Below are 17,904 nucleotides of genomic sequence, written 5' to 3' on the forward strand. Positions count from 1 at the left end.
GCATATGTGTTTGTGCTGTTTTCCTTTTGCTTATGCTGTGTGTGTTTAAATCCGTGTGTGGGTTAGTCTGTATTCATGTTTATGCTAGTTTCTCTGCCTTTCAGCTAAAGCTGCGATGTGGTTCAGTAGAAGATCTTAATGCAAAGTGTCCAAGCAGAAGAAGTGCTACCAGTGGGGATTAAACTGCATCTTGTCTTGTACCAACACATTACACCCTGCTGACTAACAAGCTTCACTGTTAGCGATATCTTCTTCAGTTACTGTCAACATAAAATGAAAAGTCCTAGAAAACTGGACATGCTGAAAACAAGCATTGAGCTATTTTAGATCATTTTTAACTATGATAGCAGTGTGGCTCCAGGGATGGTGATGTCGCTCTCTTGGCCTGCTCATCTTTTTGGTCCACACTTCATTCAGCATCTTTTTCTTTTAGTTTATGGCTAGTGTGCAGTAGTTCACCATTTTTTGTTCACACTATATGTCAACATCTACAAGCTGGATTGCCTTAAAATTTTGTACAGACATCCTAGTGATCCCACCTGGGACCTTTCTGTGTGGAGTTTGCATGTTCTCCCTGTGCTTGCGTGGGTTCTCTCCGGGTACTCTGGCTTCCTCCCACAGTCCAAAGACATGCAGCTTAGGTTGATTGGTGTCTCTAAATTGCCCATAGGAGTGCATGTGTGTGCGTGTGTGTGGTTGTTTGTCTATGTGTTGGCCCTGCAATGGATTGGTGACCTGTCCAGGGTGTACCCCGCCTTCGCCCGATTGCCGGCCGGGATTGGCTCCGGCCCCACCCGTGACCCCGCTCAGGGATTAAGCGGTAGAAAATGAATGAATGAATGAATCCTAGTGATCCTGGTGACTTTTCCTTTAACACCACCATGAGGCTGGCATTTGTGATTTTGAGTAAATTATCTTGACAGCTATTGGATGGATAACAATGAAATTTGGTACAGACATTCATATTCCACCCAGGATGAGCTGTAATAAAGTTGGTGATCCCTCACCTTGCATCTCGTGACACCATCTCATCAGAATTTGTCTAGTGCACATTCACATCAGCCTTAGCTGTAGTTGGTGTTTACTGTTAATTAACAAACATTAGCATGCTAACTCAGTAAACTGCTAAACACAAGCGCTGCCACTGTATTCATTTGAGCATTTAGCTCAAAGCACCTCTGTACCTACAATAAGCACAGCCTCAAAGAGCTGCTGTCAGTGCAGAGGCTCAGTCTTCTTAGAAATATTAAAGTTGATGTTAGCTAATTTTTTGTCCTACTCAAGTTTTAAATTTGACCTGTTAGGGCCATCCCCACTTTTAAGGATATTACCAGCACCAGTATCATTATAATGAAATGCAGGTTAGCATGTAACCATAGAGCTCAAATTGTTGCAAAAGTGCAAATAGAAATATATAAAAATAAACGAATGTACAGAAGCTTTACTTTATTGTAACACTGTGACACATACAACAAAATTTTGTTTGGAGTCGAGGGCCCCGGGCCACTGCGTGCATACACGCTGCCATCACGGGCAACTTGGGTTTCAGCGTCTTGCCCAAGAACACGTCCACATGTGGACTGCAGGCACCGAGATCCAAACCTTCAACCTGACAGGATAGGTAATAGACCAATGGGGTGGAGAGAAGGGATGTAAATATAATATACAGTATATACAAAATACTGTATGTTATCAAATCAACAGGACCTGTCATTATGTTAGAGATAGATTTATAAAACAGAATTTTTGGAAAACTGACCCGTTGCTTCATTTTTATGTCACATATTTCACCCATCTTTACTACAGTACTTTCAGCATCACCAGATACCGTGTACAGTATATTGTGTAAAAAAGAATTATGTGGTTTGCTCTCCCTGCAGAATTTAATTTTCAATGGTTGTTTACCAGAAAAATGTTGAATGTGATGCTTCTAAGTGATCAGGAGCTTACAGTGTTTTCCTCTGGGTCTTGATCTCTCTCTTTTTCTTCAACCCTCTATCTTTCTGTCTCCTCAATTGCCCATCTTTTACATTCTCTCCCCTGGGCTGGACACTTTGTCCTTGCACTCTCGGTTTCCTCCTCCTCCTCCTCCTCTCTGCCTGGACCCAGTGTGAGTGATAAATTATTCGTGGGCATGCTCTGAGGGCCCAGGGCTGCTCATTCCTGCACACAGAGGACTAGCATTGATCCAGCCTGTGGTTCAACTTAATTGGAAACCCAGTTACTAGCTACAGACACACTCTGACACATACAAACACAGTAGACACATACACACATGTACAAAGATGCTCTTCCATCCACTGTAAAGCCACATTAATACAAACATATGCACCATTTTACAGTAATTCACCCGTGTATAGGTACATAGATATTAAAAATCTTAACATAATTACACAACACACACAGTCCCCAAATGCATCCATGCATTAAAGTGTAACAAAATTAACATCTGCCCAAGGATGTGCTATGTATGTTTTATGATTTAACTTTTCACACGAACAAAATGAAGCACGTAATACAGCACAGTGCTATTCATGTTTCCTATGCAGGGATACACACTTACTGTACACACACGCAAACACACACACACACACACACACTGTCTCCATTTTTAAAAATCAAAACGAGTCTGTACACACACGCACACACACACACACACACACACTGACTCCATTGTTAAAAATCCCAACAAGTGCTTCGCTGACACACAAAGACACACAAGTAAATAGACACACACGCACACTTTATAGTCACTAAGCCTGCATTCTAAGCAGCACTAAAGAGGAGTAACAGTCCACAGTGGAGCAATATGGAGGCCCAGGGTTATCGATTGGACTGAGACACTGACTATCACACAGCTAATAGATTACATCAGACACATCGAAGCAGCCCAGTCAATGAGGCCTGATCCTATTAACTAGGGATTTGTAAACAGTTGTGTGCTCACTGTGACAGCTGCTGTGCTGCTTTGTGAGCCTTGGCGAGGGGATGAAGGCTGCTGGGGTCTGGAGGAGGCTCATATATTGTTGTACTTTGCCCTAGTCTCATGTGAGCAGCAACTCATTCATGTTCATGCGCATACTGGGCAAAATGGTATCATTTTATTGTATTAGTAGCAGTGATGTGAATTTCCTGTTCTATTTCTCTTGTTCTATTGCTGTTTATCTACCAGAAGAAGTCCTTGTCTGTATAATATCATTTGACAGTAATAAAGACAGATTTCACTGAGTGAGATCATCTGTGACTTGGCTCTGTAAAATTTTAGGCTTTATATCATGCATAAGTTGAAGGTGTGGCGTATGTCAAACTCGCATTACTTCAGGTTTTCCTAATTGCGAGTCACTTGATGTCCACAGGAATCAGTCTTATATTCTTTCAAAAACACTTTAGTCAAAGTTTTGGTGAAACCACACTTTGAAATTTTGGAAGAAATCACGATGATTGGCAGGTCCACCCACAGAAGAGAATGAAATATACCCAAATCTTTAACACTGAAGTCAACTAGAGAACTTGAACAACAGTAAAGTACCTACTGTCTTAGCTGTGTTGCACCGTTTGCTTTTATGTACCAAGCTATGGGAGTTTTTTCTTTTGTTAGTTTTTTCACAGTGCTGCTTTTAACTTTTGGTTCAAGTCTACTTTGCATTTGAGGACAGCAGTTGATATGAATGTTTATTATAAAAATACAAACAAAATGATTTCATCAAATACGTCACATGTACAGTAGCATATAATACTGAGGAGAATATGTAGATAGATTTTCACTGCAGTAAATAACAACTAACCTCTGAAATGTTTCTAAATTAGCCTGCACTTAATTGAGCTGTTTACCAAACTTTATGAACAATCTATTCCATGTATAAAATGTGCTTTCTTGTAGTCAAATCAAAACTAACAGGAGGAGAAAACACATCCCGAGAAAAATAGGCGCCACCTCTATGTGAAATCAAACTCACAAGTTAACAGCCCAGTTCATCTTAAGTCCATTACAGCACAGGCAATACTTTAACCAGCACTATGGTGGATGCTGGTCGCTGGCTTTTCAGATAAATTTCATGGCGTAGACCTTTTCACATGTCCCTTCAGGGGTTGTGTGGCAAAGCGGAGTGAAAACACAGAGAGAGAGATAGCAGTAAACTAGGTGTTTTTAAGAGCAAAATGACTTTTCTAAAATAAATAGATCTGTGTCGCGGACTGCTAGGAGAGAGAAAAGCCCTCAGTTCAATAATTAATTCCCAAGTTGAGGGTTCTAGAGAGCCGCTGATTGGGCTGATTTATTTATTTATTTATTTATATTATTCTGTTATGATACAAAGGAGGCTGTTTGAAGTAATTTGTCCCAGAGAGAGCAGCTTGGAATACCATACATGCTTTGATTTAGCAAAGCAAATTTAATTTTGTTTGCTTTATGCAAACCAGCCGGGGCCGCAGGGCTTTCTCTGATTCCACCAGAGGCGAGATGGTGGTGCTGGTGTTGATGATGGAGGTGGGTGGGGGGAAGGCACACAACAGAATCACACTGCTGCCGCTAATAAATGATACCGAACGCACACACAGATGCGTGCAGTGAGCAGCAACAGTTCAAAGGTAGAAAACCTACCCCAGACACACACACACGTACACACACGTACTCGCCAATCCCTTTGAAATTAAAACCTAAAATGCTTGTTTGTGTGTAGTGTTTTGTTTCACTCTATCCATCTATTATTAGTGTTACTAGTATTATTCCTGTCATGTTGTTTTAGCAGCCTGCTCTCGTTGCTTGCTGGGGTTTTGTTTTACGCTGCTAATGAAAGCTTCTCTCTAAGCTTTTGTTCTGCTTCATTTTTTGCCAATACGTGAATGGAATGCATCTGTTTGCATCTGTGCCTGATATTTCCTAAGATGTGTAACACCTAACAGCACAATAATGAAGATGCTACTTGCGATGTGTTTTTTCAGGGGGTTTTCTTTGTGCAGACATTTACCACACAGTCACACTACCTTAACAGGTAGCTGAGTACATGCATGATTTATTGCAGCTGCGTCAGTTAATGACGAGAGAAATTAAGTGTTGTACACCTGTGTACTGCAGAAATGACTGTCCATGTAAAGATGTTGAGGCAGACAGTAGAGGCGTTTCTTCTCTGTTCAGAATGGGTGGCCAAGCGGTTTTCTTATACTCCATTCAAGTCATTTTTTTAGGGAACAATAATGAGTGGATAAAGCAGAAAAAACCAATTTCCTTTATGCTTTTTATATCGTGAAAAAGCCCTCATTGACGACCCTTTGGTCTTTTGTTATAGAAAACTGAGCTAATATCCTCCAGCTCTCGGCACAGTTTAAAGGTCTTAATTGGATTCCATTAGTATATTGCTTGACATGACACTTGAGTCCGCTCTATTAGAATTCCCCTGCCTGGGATTAAAAAGAAGACTTTCTGCATTCAACTCTCTAGGCTCTTTTGTTAAAGTCTCAAATATTCTTTGTGGGATTCACAGTTTTTTTTGTGTGACACTATTATTAAAACCTTAAGCTTGACTTAAACAGGTGCTTTTATATCTAGAGGACCTGCTGTAAAAGGTTTGGCGGTGTCTCATGGTAGCAGTTTGTGTATTAATAAACCTCAGCATTAATGCAATATGAGCTTTGCATGCATGGGTGATAGAACGTGCTGGAAGCCCATAAGCAGTGCTCCATCCTCTTTCTACACACGACAAGAGCACATGTGGATTTCCCTGCAGGTTTCCCTTCAGAGTATCACACAGAGTTAAAGTGTTTCCTCTGTGGTTAGAGTCGGTGTAGAACACAGGCTGAAGGAAGGATGTGTTTGATGGTATTCTGTTTTATGTCTCTTGCCTCAGTCCTGAGCTGACATGGAGGGATGTTCAGCATCTGATTACCAAGACGGCAAAGATCCCTAACCCCAGAGAGCGTGGCTGGAACATCAATGCAGCGGGATACCATGTTCACCATAGGTACTGTGACACGTCCAAGCAAACATTTCAACATAAACATGTATCACCACTGAGATTACATTTAACCTTATTTCACCTTAACATTAGACCCAGTGGTCTGCTGACTTGTTAAGCAAAGCTTACATGCAAACTGATCGATGCATTAATCAGGCAGTTTATATGTCATGAGTCCTGTTTTATTTATTTATTTATTTATTTATTTATTTTTTACAGCAAACTGAGCCACAGTGCTTGGCAGAAACCTTTGATTGCTATGGCAATCTAAGCAATGTGAGCCAATCAGGTTTGGCTGTATGTCTTGAAACCAGTAGTTCAACATTTTGTTAAATACACATATCTACTTTATTGCCCATAGTGAAATGAGAGGATCACTTTCATACCTACTGTATCCAGTGGCTTCTGTATAAGGCAGCTAGCATCTGGTTAGCTTAAAGTTTGGAAACAGGTAGTTTGACTGTCCAAAAGTAACATCTCCCTAACAGGTTTTCTAAATCCTAATAAATAGCATGTTATAGCTTGTTGGTTTTGTTCTCACAAAAACAGAAGTGTAGTGTAAAGGTTGTAATAGTGAAAGTTGTGGATTCACGGGGGTTACGTGTTTCTTTGTCAGGAGCATTTAAAACAATACAGTGTACAAGATGGGCAGTGATGAGGTCAAACAGCAGGAACGCAGTACCAACCAACAACACGATCTGGAAAACACAAATACAGAAGGACAAAACAGAAGGGCTGGAGTTTTGTGAAAGCCTGATAGTCGTTTATATCACAGGTCATTATGCTATTATAAACCCATAAACTCTCGTGTTACTGTTGAACTATTGTATTTGACACCTTCAGAATTCTGACCATTTTTTAAATAGTAGATGAACCTTAATTCTACATCTACAGTATGGTAGTGTCCATAAATCTTAAATGCACCTTTTCACATCAATTGTATATTCATTTTCAAATTACCTTTGCTAAGTATCACAAAACACAATATTGCACAATTTCATGTAAGTGACAGTGGCTGCTAAAACCACTTTAAGGTCCCATTCTGGGTTTTGGACCACACGTTTTGAGCCACAGATCTGTTAAACAGCTCTTGCTCATGAACATTTTAACATAAAACTGAAAAAAAACACAAATATGAGTCTATACCTTAAACTGGAATCAGGTGTGACATGACAAGTCTACTCAAGTAAACAGTCTGTGATGATCACGCATCTTCTATTCACTACTGTCATTTCCATGTGTGTACACGCCACGTTTATGTGCACACACACCTACAGACTCTCCTCATATAAAGTGCTTTAACCACAAAAAGCAGAGGTCTGTTTTATGACAGACGAGACAGGTGCTCTTGTCCAGGGAGGAGTGTCATTGTAATCCTCTAATATTATTATCACACCCACAGCGTGTCTGGGTGTCAGTACCTGCTCTGATTTATACAGACAGCGGCTGGAGGAAATGGAGCTTCTCCCTCTCACTGTATGCAGCATGAATCAGAGAGAGAGAGAGAGTCCTGTGCTCCTCCAGACATTGTATAAACGCTTTTACAATGCTTTTACAATGTCAGCCAAGCAATGACATATCGGTAATCAGTCATAGCATAGGTGATGTTTTACCTCTGCTCTCTGTCTCACTCACCTTAAAACTTCCTCTCTTCATCCTGCCTCTAGCTCTCTGCCCTCACCTCTCTTTTCCGTTCTTTTCCCTTTTCTTGCTACCATTCCCACTCACTGCCTTCTTAGGTCTCTTCCATCTCGTCTTTCTCAGCATGCCGTGTCATAAAATAGATTGTAATTACTGTGTTGCTGTGAGAAGAATGGATTAATTAAAATATAATGATGCCGATCACACCAGCAGGCGCCTGTTGAAATCTGTCCAGTTAAGGGCTGTGGCAGAGGACTTGTAATGACCTGATCATACTGCAGCGACCATGCTAATTATGAAGAATGGTTTATTGCATGGGTGAGGATGGATGGACTAGACAGTGCAATGAACACTGGGCCACTTACAATCGATAAAGTTGTTACAATACATTAAGGACTAGATATATGAAAGGAGACGCTTATGAAGCCAGAGGATTGAGATTAGACATTTTTTATTCAGTTGATGATGGCCACTCACTTTGTGTTTTCTGGAGCCTAAACAAATACTGTAGAGTGTATTCTGTTATTTGATACTTTGTGTGGGTGTCCACAATTTTCTAGTAAAAGAATGAACATTTTTACACCCTATTGCCAGTAGACACAATCATAATTCAGTGCGTTTAAGCTCTTAGTTGGTGTTGGTCTATTTCCTAGAAAAAAATCACTAGCAGACAGAAAATGATAAATGTAATGTTTCTGACAGTTAGTTAGGAAAGAAATAAAAGGGGAACAATAAAGTCAGAATGAGCAGTGATAATGAAGCACTGCAAAATAAACAAAGAAAAGGGAACCCTCTACAAATTCAAACACTTTGTACTGCTGATTACTTTTTGGCTGAAATGAATACTTAGCAAAGATGGAGCCAAAATAAAGTGATGTCTAAGTATAAAGTCTAATAAAGTCTAAGTATGGCACAACAGTGGCCACTTTGGCCACAAGTTCCAATTATGGAATGATAGTAAATGCTTTAAAAAGTCAGGCAACTGTTTATGTAAGACCTGCTGTACAGCTCTATCTGTTTAAAATGTTAAGGCTGCAGTGTTTGGAAGAAAATACTCATATAATTTATTTAGCTAAAGGCATCAATAACACATCATTACAAGTAAAAGTCCTGCAGTCAGTATTTTAATTTAGTAAAGGTACAGAAGCTCTTGCAATAAATGTAATTAAAGTGTTTGTAGTAGAAAGTAAAGAAGTGAAAATATTCATTATGCACATCAGCCCTTGTTTTTGTTACACGACTAGATCATTATTATTCATGTATTAACATGTTAGCCAGGTGTAAATATAGTTGGCTGAGGTGAAGCGACTACACTGGAGCAACCCAACTGTGCTTTCAGATCCTCTTGTAGTAATGACCATCTTTGCTGTGCTGTGTGTGGCACTTAACCACAAGCCTGGTTTTTCCTTCTGAATATGCAAGTAACAGCTGGGCATTGTAGGTTTTTTTTTTTTACAAATTCAAACAAGGTTAATAGTTAGGGGCTGTTCTCAGTAGATGATTAATACCCCTTTGGTTCTCTAGTGAGTATTTACAGCATGGAGAGTGGTGTGGGATTGAGTATGAAATGGAGACAGTGGTGACCTGAAGGTTAGTGAGCGACCTTTCTCTTCTGAAATGAGAGGCGGCCTCTCAGAGTACATACCCTGACTAAAAAAAAAGGTTAGAAAATTTTTTCAAAAGTTAGATAGTCTCTCTTTAAAAAGAAAAAAAAGAGCTATGGTGTTGTTGGGTGTAACCTCAGAACATGCCGACTGAGGACAGATGGTTGCATTGAAAGCAGCGACTTCATGGCTTTGTACAAGCTGAAGGAAAAATAGCTTTCTTATGGATGTATGGTGAGTTGACATTGGTGTGTGTGTTTGTTTGGGGGGATTTTGGGGGGTTGTCGGGTGGGTAGATGAGGTCGCCAGCATGCCAGAGTTCCCATCTGTTTGACCTCCATATAGACTGGAAGCTTTAGAAAATTCTGATGTTGTGGAGCACCCCCCCGCACTCCACCTCTCCACCCTCGGCTCCCGCCACCGAGACGACAATAAACATGTCAGCCGCCACACGCCAGAGCAATCTGCAATCAGATTTACTGTGCATGAAATATGGTGGTGCTTTTATTGGTCCAAAGACTTGTCACTCATAATTTATAGGCTGTTGCCAGGCCGGCTGTGATGTCAGCGAGCTCCTAGCACCCTCAGGAGAATCAGAAGAGAGCGACTGAAAGAGATATGGGTGAAGAGTGGGGGATAGAGATATAAGAGGAAAGAAAATGTGTGTGTGTGTGTGTGTGTAAGAGAGAGAGAGTATGGAGAAAGGGAATGAGGGAGAAAAGGTGATGGTGATGGGTGAAAATAGGGAAAAAAATAACATGCATCCATCCTGTTCCTCTCTGTGGTGAGTTTATCAGGTTGAGGAGTGAAAGTGTCAGTTTTTTCCAGAGCCTGTACAAATGGATCCTCCTCTCCTCTCTTCTCCTCCGGCATTGCTATGCATCCTTTGAACACTGACACCTATTGATCACATGGTCGGTGGAGGGAAAAAAAATTTAATCTGCAATTCTCATCTTCACTTGAAGCCTCTCTGACCCAGAAACAGAAAGAAGATAGACCAGTGTTAGTAGCTTTACACCAGAGGGGTGATGTACGGAGAAGAAGCAGAACGTCCAAACAGGCTTAATTTAATTTAATCTCTTCTGATAGCATAGGTGAAACTACAGTATAGTAATTATCCTGTGGGAGATTTAGATAGAAAGTAACAGCAGTGGAATAGATCAAAGAAACATTGCCCTCGCTGCAAAGACAAAGTGAATATCAAGGAGAATGCGTGAGTGGTGAAACGGTATAAAAAAAAACAACTGGTATGGCATTAAAAAATGAGATAAGATTCAATCCCTCTTTTGAAAAATGATACTCTGTTCACAGAGAACTATTAGAATGTTTACATTTGCGGCATTTTGTTCCATATCAAAATAATTAATTGCCTCCATTTTCAAATTAAAAGTACATTACAACACAATTAAGGATGCAAATGAATCTGGGCCTGTCGCGAGGAGCCAGGAAAAGAGTGACTGTGCTGATGTATGAGCATTTGTGTGCTTTTTTTGTGTATTAGGTGTGTCACAATAGATCATTGTGCATGAGCGTGTGTATGAACACACACAAAAAATGCATCTTGCTGCTGTTATTGAAGAGAAAGACTGTGTTGAAATTACATCAGCATGGGGAAATAAATCAGAGCTGTGTAGTAATAAACAACAGAGTAATTAGGTCATCTTCCCCCAGTAACTGATCGACCAGAAGACCAGATACCGCAGTATGTGTTAAAGGCTTTTGTCATGGGTTAGAAAATCACCCAACATAAACGCAACGCGCACACATATTTTCCTATACAGTATGCACCCCCTTCAAGGGGCACTGACCTCCAGTGGGCCTGTTTCATGAAGGATGTCTACATCGTGCTAGAAACTGGTGGCAGTAAAACATAATTTTGTCATAACCTTCCTTCTTTGGAGGGAAAACAGATATAAAAGTATATAGCCTGTGGTTTACTGCGAGTCCCCCTAACCCAGCCTGGCAGCAGCACGCAGGGCTGATGGATGCCAGGCGTCAGCTGACTTTTAATTGCTCATAAATTTTTGATCCAGGGAAAACGCCACAGTCTCCTTGTCCCCCAGCGACATGGGTGACGGAGCCGCTCGGGAGGGACTCAGAGAGCCTCAGCGAGGAACACAGAGAGGATGGGAGGTAAAGTGGGTTCACAAAGGCACATAACACAGTTATAAAAAACACATTATCAGGTCCTCCGCAGCAAATACAGGCGACCTGTGTGTGTGTGCAGGACTTTTAGCAACTATCAATATGATCCACTGTTAATGTTTAATGCTTAATTTAAGTGGACAGTGATATTTATAGACTTGTATTCATTTAATTCAAAACCGGTCATCTCTCCGTGATTGAATAGGTGGCTGAGTCAGCATGTTTAGTCCGGCTTAAACTGACAGTGTCTATGTACATGTACTGTATGTTGTCCCAAATGCCAACCCTGTTTCTTAGAAGTTATGTTTATTTCCAACGGCACAAACGTATTCTAAGAAAAATGTAATATGGTCCAGGTTATATTTGTTATCAAAATAATTAGTAAATGTTATTAATGAGCACATCTGGCAACTACCAAAATGTGACTGAACATAACCATAGCCATGGAATGCTTGTTAATGTTGTGATGTAAATAATAATGATAACAACAACAATAATAATAATAAATATATGAAGATGCTGAAGATTGTGTTCAGATGTGTTGAGACTGAGAACAAATAAAGATATAGGTCCAGGTAGATATACTATATTTAGGGCTCCATAGCAATAATTGAGTTAAACGTTTCAAAATGAGCAAAAGATGTGTATAGAGAATAACAAAAATCACATCCCCTCATTCATTTTGATGAAACCCCTGCTTCGGGGTTCATTCAAACAAACAAGGTTGTCTAGGTAAAACTGAACCATAAACCTTTGCACAATACAATGCCATCCAGCAATGCACAACTAAATACTGTATGAGCACATTCTTGTGGATTACTTCATAACATGAACTGTAACTCTGCCACCTACTTTATGAATCTGTTGCATGGAATCCAGTGTTTTTTGAGTCTAAGCCTTTTAGTAACAGATATAGTTTCCAAATGGACTTTCTAGACCATATTTCATCGTTTCCCTGAATTCATTGCACAAATTGGGGATGTCAGGCCTTGACTCTGACCCTAGGAATCTGAGAACCTCTATCTCAGAGGTGTGTTTGTCCGCATTTGCATAGACAGCTTTCTTTTCCCTCTGTTACGATGGAACAGTTCTTTAACTGCCTCTCCGTTGTTGACAGTAATGGAGATGAGATTGAAAAATGGGGTTTAAAAACTGTCTCTGCAGACTTGTGACTGTTGCCAAGCCTAACAGATGCTCATCTGATCAATTTCTTACCCCGTTTGTCCTCCTCCTGAGATGAAGTAAGAGGAGATAAATATGGGTTTATCCCACCATTTGCTTGTTCATTGCAGCGAGGGCCAACATCCTGAGGATTTTGATTATTTCCTTTTTTGGTGTCAGTTTTGCCTCACATCTGTGCTTTCTTCTTTTTTCTCTTTTATTTTTCCTGTGCTTTTTCCCTTCTCCTTCCCATGCTGTTTGTGTTGTTCCAGTCTCATTTGGTGGTTTTCAGCTCAACAGTTTTGGCCTGCTGCGATCTCTTCTCTCCTTACATCGATCTGTCCTCCTTTCAACGTTGAGGTGGGCAAATCAAGACATATGTCAATCACACGCAGGTCAGGCTCCAGGCCAGAGATCAGAGGGGACGGGGGACCATCCTGCTTACCTCTGTGTGTGTGTCAGTGGGGCTGCTGAGCAGACATCGAGTTTCTGCTTCATCTAAACACAAACACGCCTAAACATATACACAAACATCCATCCTTATCAACAGATAGTGAATTTTTCCCTTTTTCACCTGACTGGCAGAATTTGCCAGAAATGTCAAACTAATTTTTCATTCCATTCAGAACTTGCAGACATCATATATTTACATACTCTACAGTGATGGCTGGATCTTTGTCTTTGTGATCACCTTGCACCTGCATTTTAGCCAATATTGTGTCTGACCAGCAGTGGTAATTAGATCAGCTCTCCTGCACAGCACCATGATCAGCCAATTATCTAACAGTTATAGTCGTGGTGACTGGTCAGTGTCTTGGTTTGTGTGTTTTATTATGTGTTCCTAACAAGACAATACTACAACAGAAGCTGTCTGACTGTGGGCATTCAGAACATGCACCAATAGGATATTTCTTCATCCAAGACAGAGTCACAGTTGGTTAGTGATGCTGTTGCAAACAGATTAGGTTTTCTCTGACATGGGGTTATTAGTGTGTAACAGGCTTATCAGTATTTGTTGCATTACATATCTGGGTTAAAAGATGTGTTTAATTTAGCCTGATGAACCAACACTTATAAACAACAAATCATCTAGTTTAGTGATTGTGACTGAAAATTGCAAATAATGTCAACTCAGTAACCTCCATCATCATGTTGATTTAGTTAGCATTAGAGCTCATAATTCTTTTATACAATGAGTTACTCTAAAATACAGTAAGCTACTTGAGCTAACTTGAACACTAAAGGTAACTTTGCACCAAAAAAAAAGCTTTTTTACTCTAATATTGTATCTGTTGTAGATAGAATTGTGCATACACCTGTATGCACAAAGGGGAAAAAACACAGGTAGAGATTCAAAAATTTCTAGAGGCTCCTTTCAGTATGTTTTCATCAGTTTTCACCAGATTTGTGTTGAGCAGTGCTGGATAATGGTTTACTAAAGCTGTATCATGAGTCGAAGCCTGGCGCCTTGTATAATTTGAATGTAAACAGGAAACTGACAGGACAAAGTTTGGAACCTCAGAATATGTGACCAAGATAGTGTTTTTTTTAATCAAAGGCACTTGAAACTCGCTATCATCGGGGCATGCATGACCTTCATCTTTTAAAATTATAAAGTATACTGTAGTTGTGGCTTGTGGTTATTTCTTTAGTTGTTTTTGTCAAATGATTTCTCTCTTCTTTTTTTTGGGTGACTGTGGTTCAGTGGGTAGAGCAGTCGTCTCCTAACCGGAGGGTTGGAGGTTTGAATCACGGTGCCTGCAGTCCACGTGTCGAAGTGTCCTTGAGCAAGACACTGAACCCCCAAGTTGCCTCCGATGGTTAGAGCCATTGGCATAAATTGGCGCCACAGATGGCTGCCTTGGTTCTGTACCGGAGACAAATTCCTTGTGTGTAACATACTTGGCCAAATAAAGGTGATTGTCCTTACCCTTTTTTAGATTCATATTCCTCCCATTGTAAAATCTACATCCAGTTTTTGAATTAAAATCATGCATATTGGCCCAATGACATGCAGACTTGTATTTCACACTGCTAACCATTCACTTCAGAATACAAAACAGGAATAGGAAGATTAATTTGGGAAGGTAAACAGCTACAGCTGCAGATAAGCTTTGTCTAATACTCCTATGTTTTATATAAACCTTACTTTAGCATAAATCAATTAATAAAGGATACTAATGAAAACACAGATAGCCACACTGGCAGATGATCCACACCGAAGAGAGCTAATAAAAAAAACATAAACTTAATGAAGAAACAAAACAAATAAAAAGTTGATCTCTAAGAAATGTAAGCTAAACCATATTAGCAAAAGGCAATTAGCACCAAAGAAAGGAGAAACAGAGTTTTTAAAAGAATACCAACAATGCTTGGCTCTGCACAGTGAAGGTCTAATTTTAGGATAACAGTCATTAACATTTTCTGATGTCACAGCTACAGATATTCACAAGCTCCCTTTACACTGCCTGTTAAAGGCCAGATTATTGTGCCAATTTTTTGTGATGTTGTTCTTTTTAGAGGTGCCAAAAGGGCATGAGCAGGGGGGATCATTGTTGACCCTCCTTTATTCTGCCATGGGAGGAACCTGTAGTACAAGTGGTGCAACTGCTCCACTTCGCCCTCTGTGTGAAAGGCAAGAGGTGAAGTTCTGATGAAGCACTGTTTCTGTGACAAATCTGTGGAGGATTCAAGTTTAACATTGCTTGCAAGAAACAGAATCCCTGGCCATAATCATTAGCATGTTGTACACTGTGCACAATTACTTTGATGCTGAATTATGTGCAGGATGAGCAACAGCACATCCCTGCTCTGTTCATCTGCTACTGTTGAGTTAAAAGCAACAGCGTTACCAGTATGCTTTGTGTTTCCAGGCTGTGTGTTATGTATATGGTTATATGTCACGCTGGACTTTACAGTAAACACCATGTTTCTAAAACCAGGATGCTAGTATCTGTGTAAAAAGAGCCCAGGGGTTGTGTTTGGCGGTGTAAATAGGCAAAGCTGCAATAAAGCAGGGCCAGCTTAATGCCAGCATAGCAGAATCTCTGTCCAAAAGAGGCTACATCTACCACCACACAGCCATGCTGCAGGCTGACCGACACACACACACCCAGAGCTCACTTCCAGTGGGCACAAAGGCGGAGAGATGGGTGAGCCTGGTCATCCCCAGTAGCGTCAACCCAATTACTCATTCTCTTAAAGGGCTATTAAAACATAATTGCCCGGCGATTTACATCCAAGTTAAGGTGGCCCTGAGATAATTTATTATTTTCCATAAGCCCTTTCTTTTGTGTTCTGACTGAAAGAGAGCAGGGAGGGAGGGAAAATGAGGGAGACTGTAATTTCCTGAGTCATGAAGAAAGGCATGTTGGCAGCCCACTGTAATTGTTTAAACCCCACTCTCAGACACCTTCCAGTCACCCCCTTTTAATCCTCGTTATCGCTCTCATTAGTCCGGGGTCAGAGGTCAGCTGGCTCCCCCTAGAAACACAAACACAGCGCTGGGCAGATGAAGGGGATGGATGGTGCGCTGGATGAGGGGACTGGAGGGCTGGTGCTGGGGCAGAGACAGAGATCTTCACTCCAGCACAGGCCAGCCTGTGTTTGCATTATTTATCTTTTGATTTGTGAAATAAAGTTACTTTATTATATTATATTGTTACAGGATTGTAAATCATCATTGCTTACAATTACTGCACATTTTTAGTTGTGTGAAACTGAGGTGACACAGAGATACATTTGTGTAGTAGTAAAGTACCGTTGTTGTAGCAGATAGTGGCACCATACGTTTATCAAAAAATGTATTAATCATTTTACTGTGACAAATGACTAGTGCATGTAAATACAGTGTAGTGACAGTGATTGTCTGGATGTCTTCTGATATATAATTTTCAGGTTTTGTAGTATAAGTTAGAACATTTATCTGGTTGTTGTTTTTTTTAAATAGGTCACCAGCTGAGCTTCCTGTTAGGCCACTGGTTAAAACACTTAATGTATCACAAAACTGCATCCAAATAGCACTCATTACCTTTCTTTCCATTGTCTTTGTATGCAGACAAGCTGCCTCTAACATTTGCCTCCCATTCTGTCTGAACACACTTTTACTGTCTTCACTGTGTTCGCTAACATTGTGACATTTGGCACATTTATGCACTGAACAGGCTCCCTGCTTTTTTCACCACACCGTAGTATGCCAGAGATGCAGTATGACAGGTTACCAGAACTTGTAATTTTAAATCTCTAACTCCACAGTCATGCAAGTTATGTTGTCTGCTTGCACTTCACATAACTAGGTTAGACATACAGTAGCATTTCTTCTCTGAAAAGGCTCGTATTCTGTCTTTCTTTGTCATTCCATCCACCTCCCCCTGACCTTGCTCACCTGATTGGTCTGCAGGAATCACAGCCTTGTTTCTTCCCTAGTGTCCCTCTTTAATTGAAGCTAATAAAGATCCACTAAAGTCATTAAGGGCTTTTCCTAAATGAGGCCTGGCTACTAAATGCATTAGCAGGCAGTCTTTCACCATATATACTGTATGTCTCTCTTTTCCCTTATTTTGTGTGCACAGGATCTGTAGGGCTCTGTGGAGGCCAAGGTTTTTCCAGGGTCACATCAATGAACGATACTGCTGGTTGCCCTTGAGGCTAACATTTAGCCACTTCCTCTGAGGCTAGTATCAGTATGGTTGCATTATTCAGCCAATAGGTAATATGTGTGTGACCTTGAGTGTGTTTCAAGTAAATAATAATCAATGGCATTTTTATACTGCAGATAAAAGGATTAATTTTGATGGTTGTGATTCTCCCAGAACCTATTTTATGTAAACTTTTACTTTTGCAGTCCTGAACTAGTGTCTGCTAGGACTTTCCAGGGAAAAATCTTTGGGTCACACGAAGTGATGTGTTTTACATTTTCAGTTCGACAGCACAGTGCTAGATTACCAATGAGAGCAGAAACACCCCTAGAATGGCAAGTTATTAAATAAAAAATGTGTTTACAGTGTTTGCAGCAGCATTTCTAACCATGCTAGTGGCATGGTTCTAAGTTTGACAGTGTTGGTCTAAGGGTGGCAATGTTGGCCAGTTCACTTCTTTAGCAGCTGCATTAACGTTAAAGTCGTCACTGAAACGAACTGATAAACATTTACAAGAAACAGGACGTTGGTTGGATTCAGTGAGTTATACTATGGCTGTGGCCTGCATGAGCCCATTGTTTAGTCTATATTTGTTTACATAGTCAGTAAATCAGTAAATTAAATAGCATTATCCAGCATAATAATGTATGTCAAATTTGCTATTAGCAGTTGCTCTTTGCTACATACTGTTAGATGTACAAGTAACTGTCAGTTCATTAGTCAGATGCTGAACTAAATTCAGGTGTTATAAAGACTAAAACATGC

At 40.3% G+C, this 17,904-nt stretch overlaps 1 protein-coding gene across 1 annotated transcript in view; it reads left to right on the top strand.

Moving 5' to 3' along the window:
- The window catches only part of LOC109964548 (neuroendocrine convertase 1-like), a 187,161-nt gene that overhangs the window by 128,567 nt on the left and 40,690 nt on the right, over window positions 1-17,904 (top strand). The window contains exon 13 of the mRNA XM_020607920.1: window positions 5,844-5,957. Within this exon, the coding sequence (XP_020463576.1) occupies window positions 5,844-5,957 (114 nt within the window). The remainder of the gene's footprint in view (window positions 1-5,843; window positions 5,958-17,904) is intronic.

This window comes from Monopterus albus, unplaced genomic scaffold (assembly GCF_001952655.1).
Source record: "Monopterus albus unplaced genomic scaffold, M_albus_1.0 scaffold90.1, whole genome shotgun sequence".
NCBI classification, from domain to species: domain Eukaryota; kingdom Metazoa; phylum Chordata; class Actinopteri; order Synbranchiformes; family Synbranchidae; genus Monopterus; species Monopterus albus.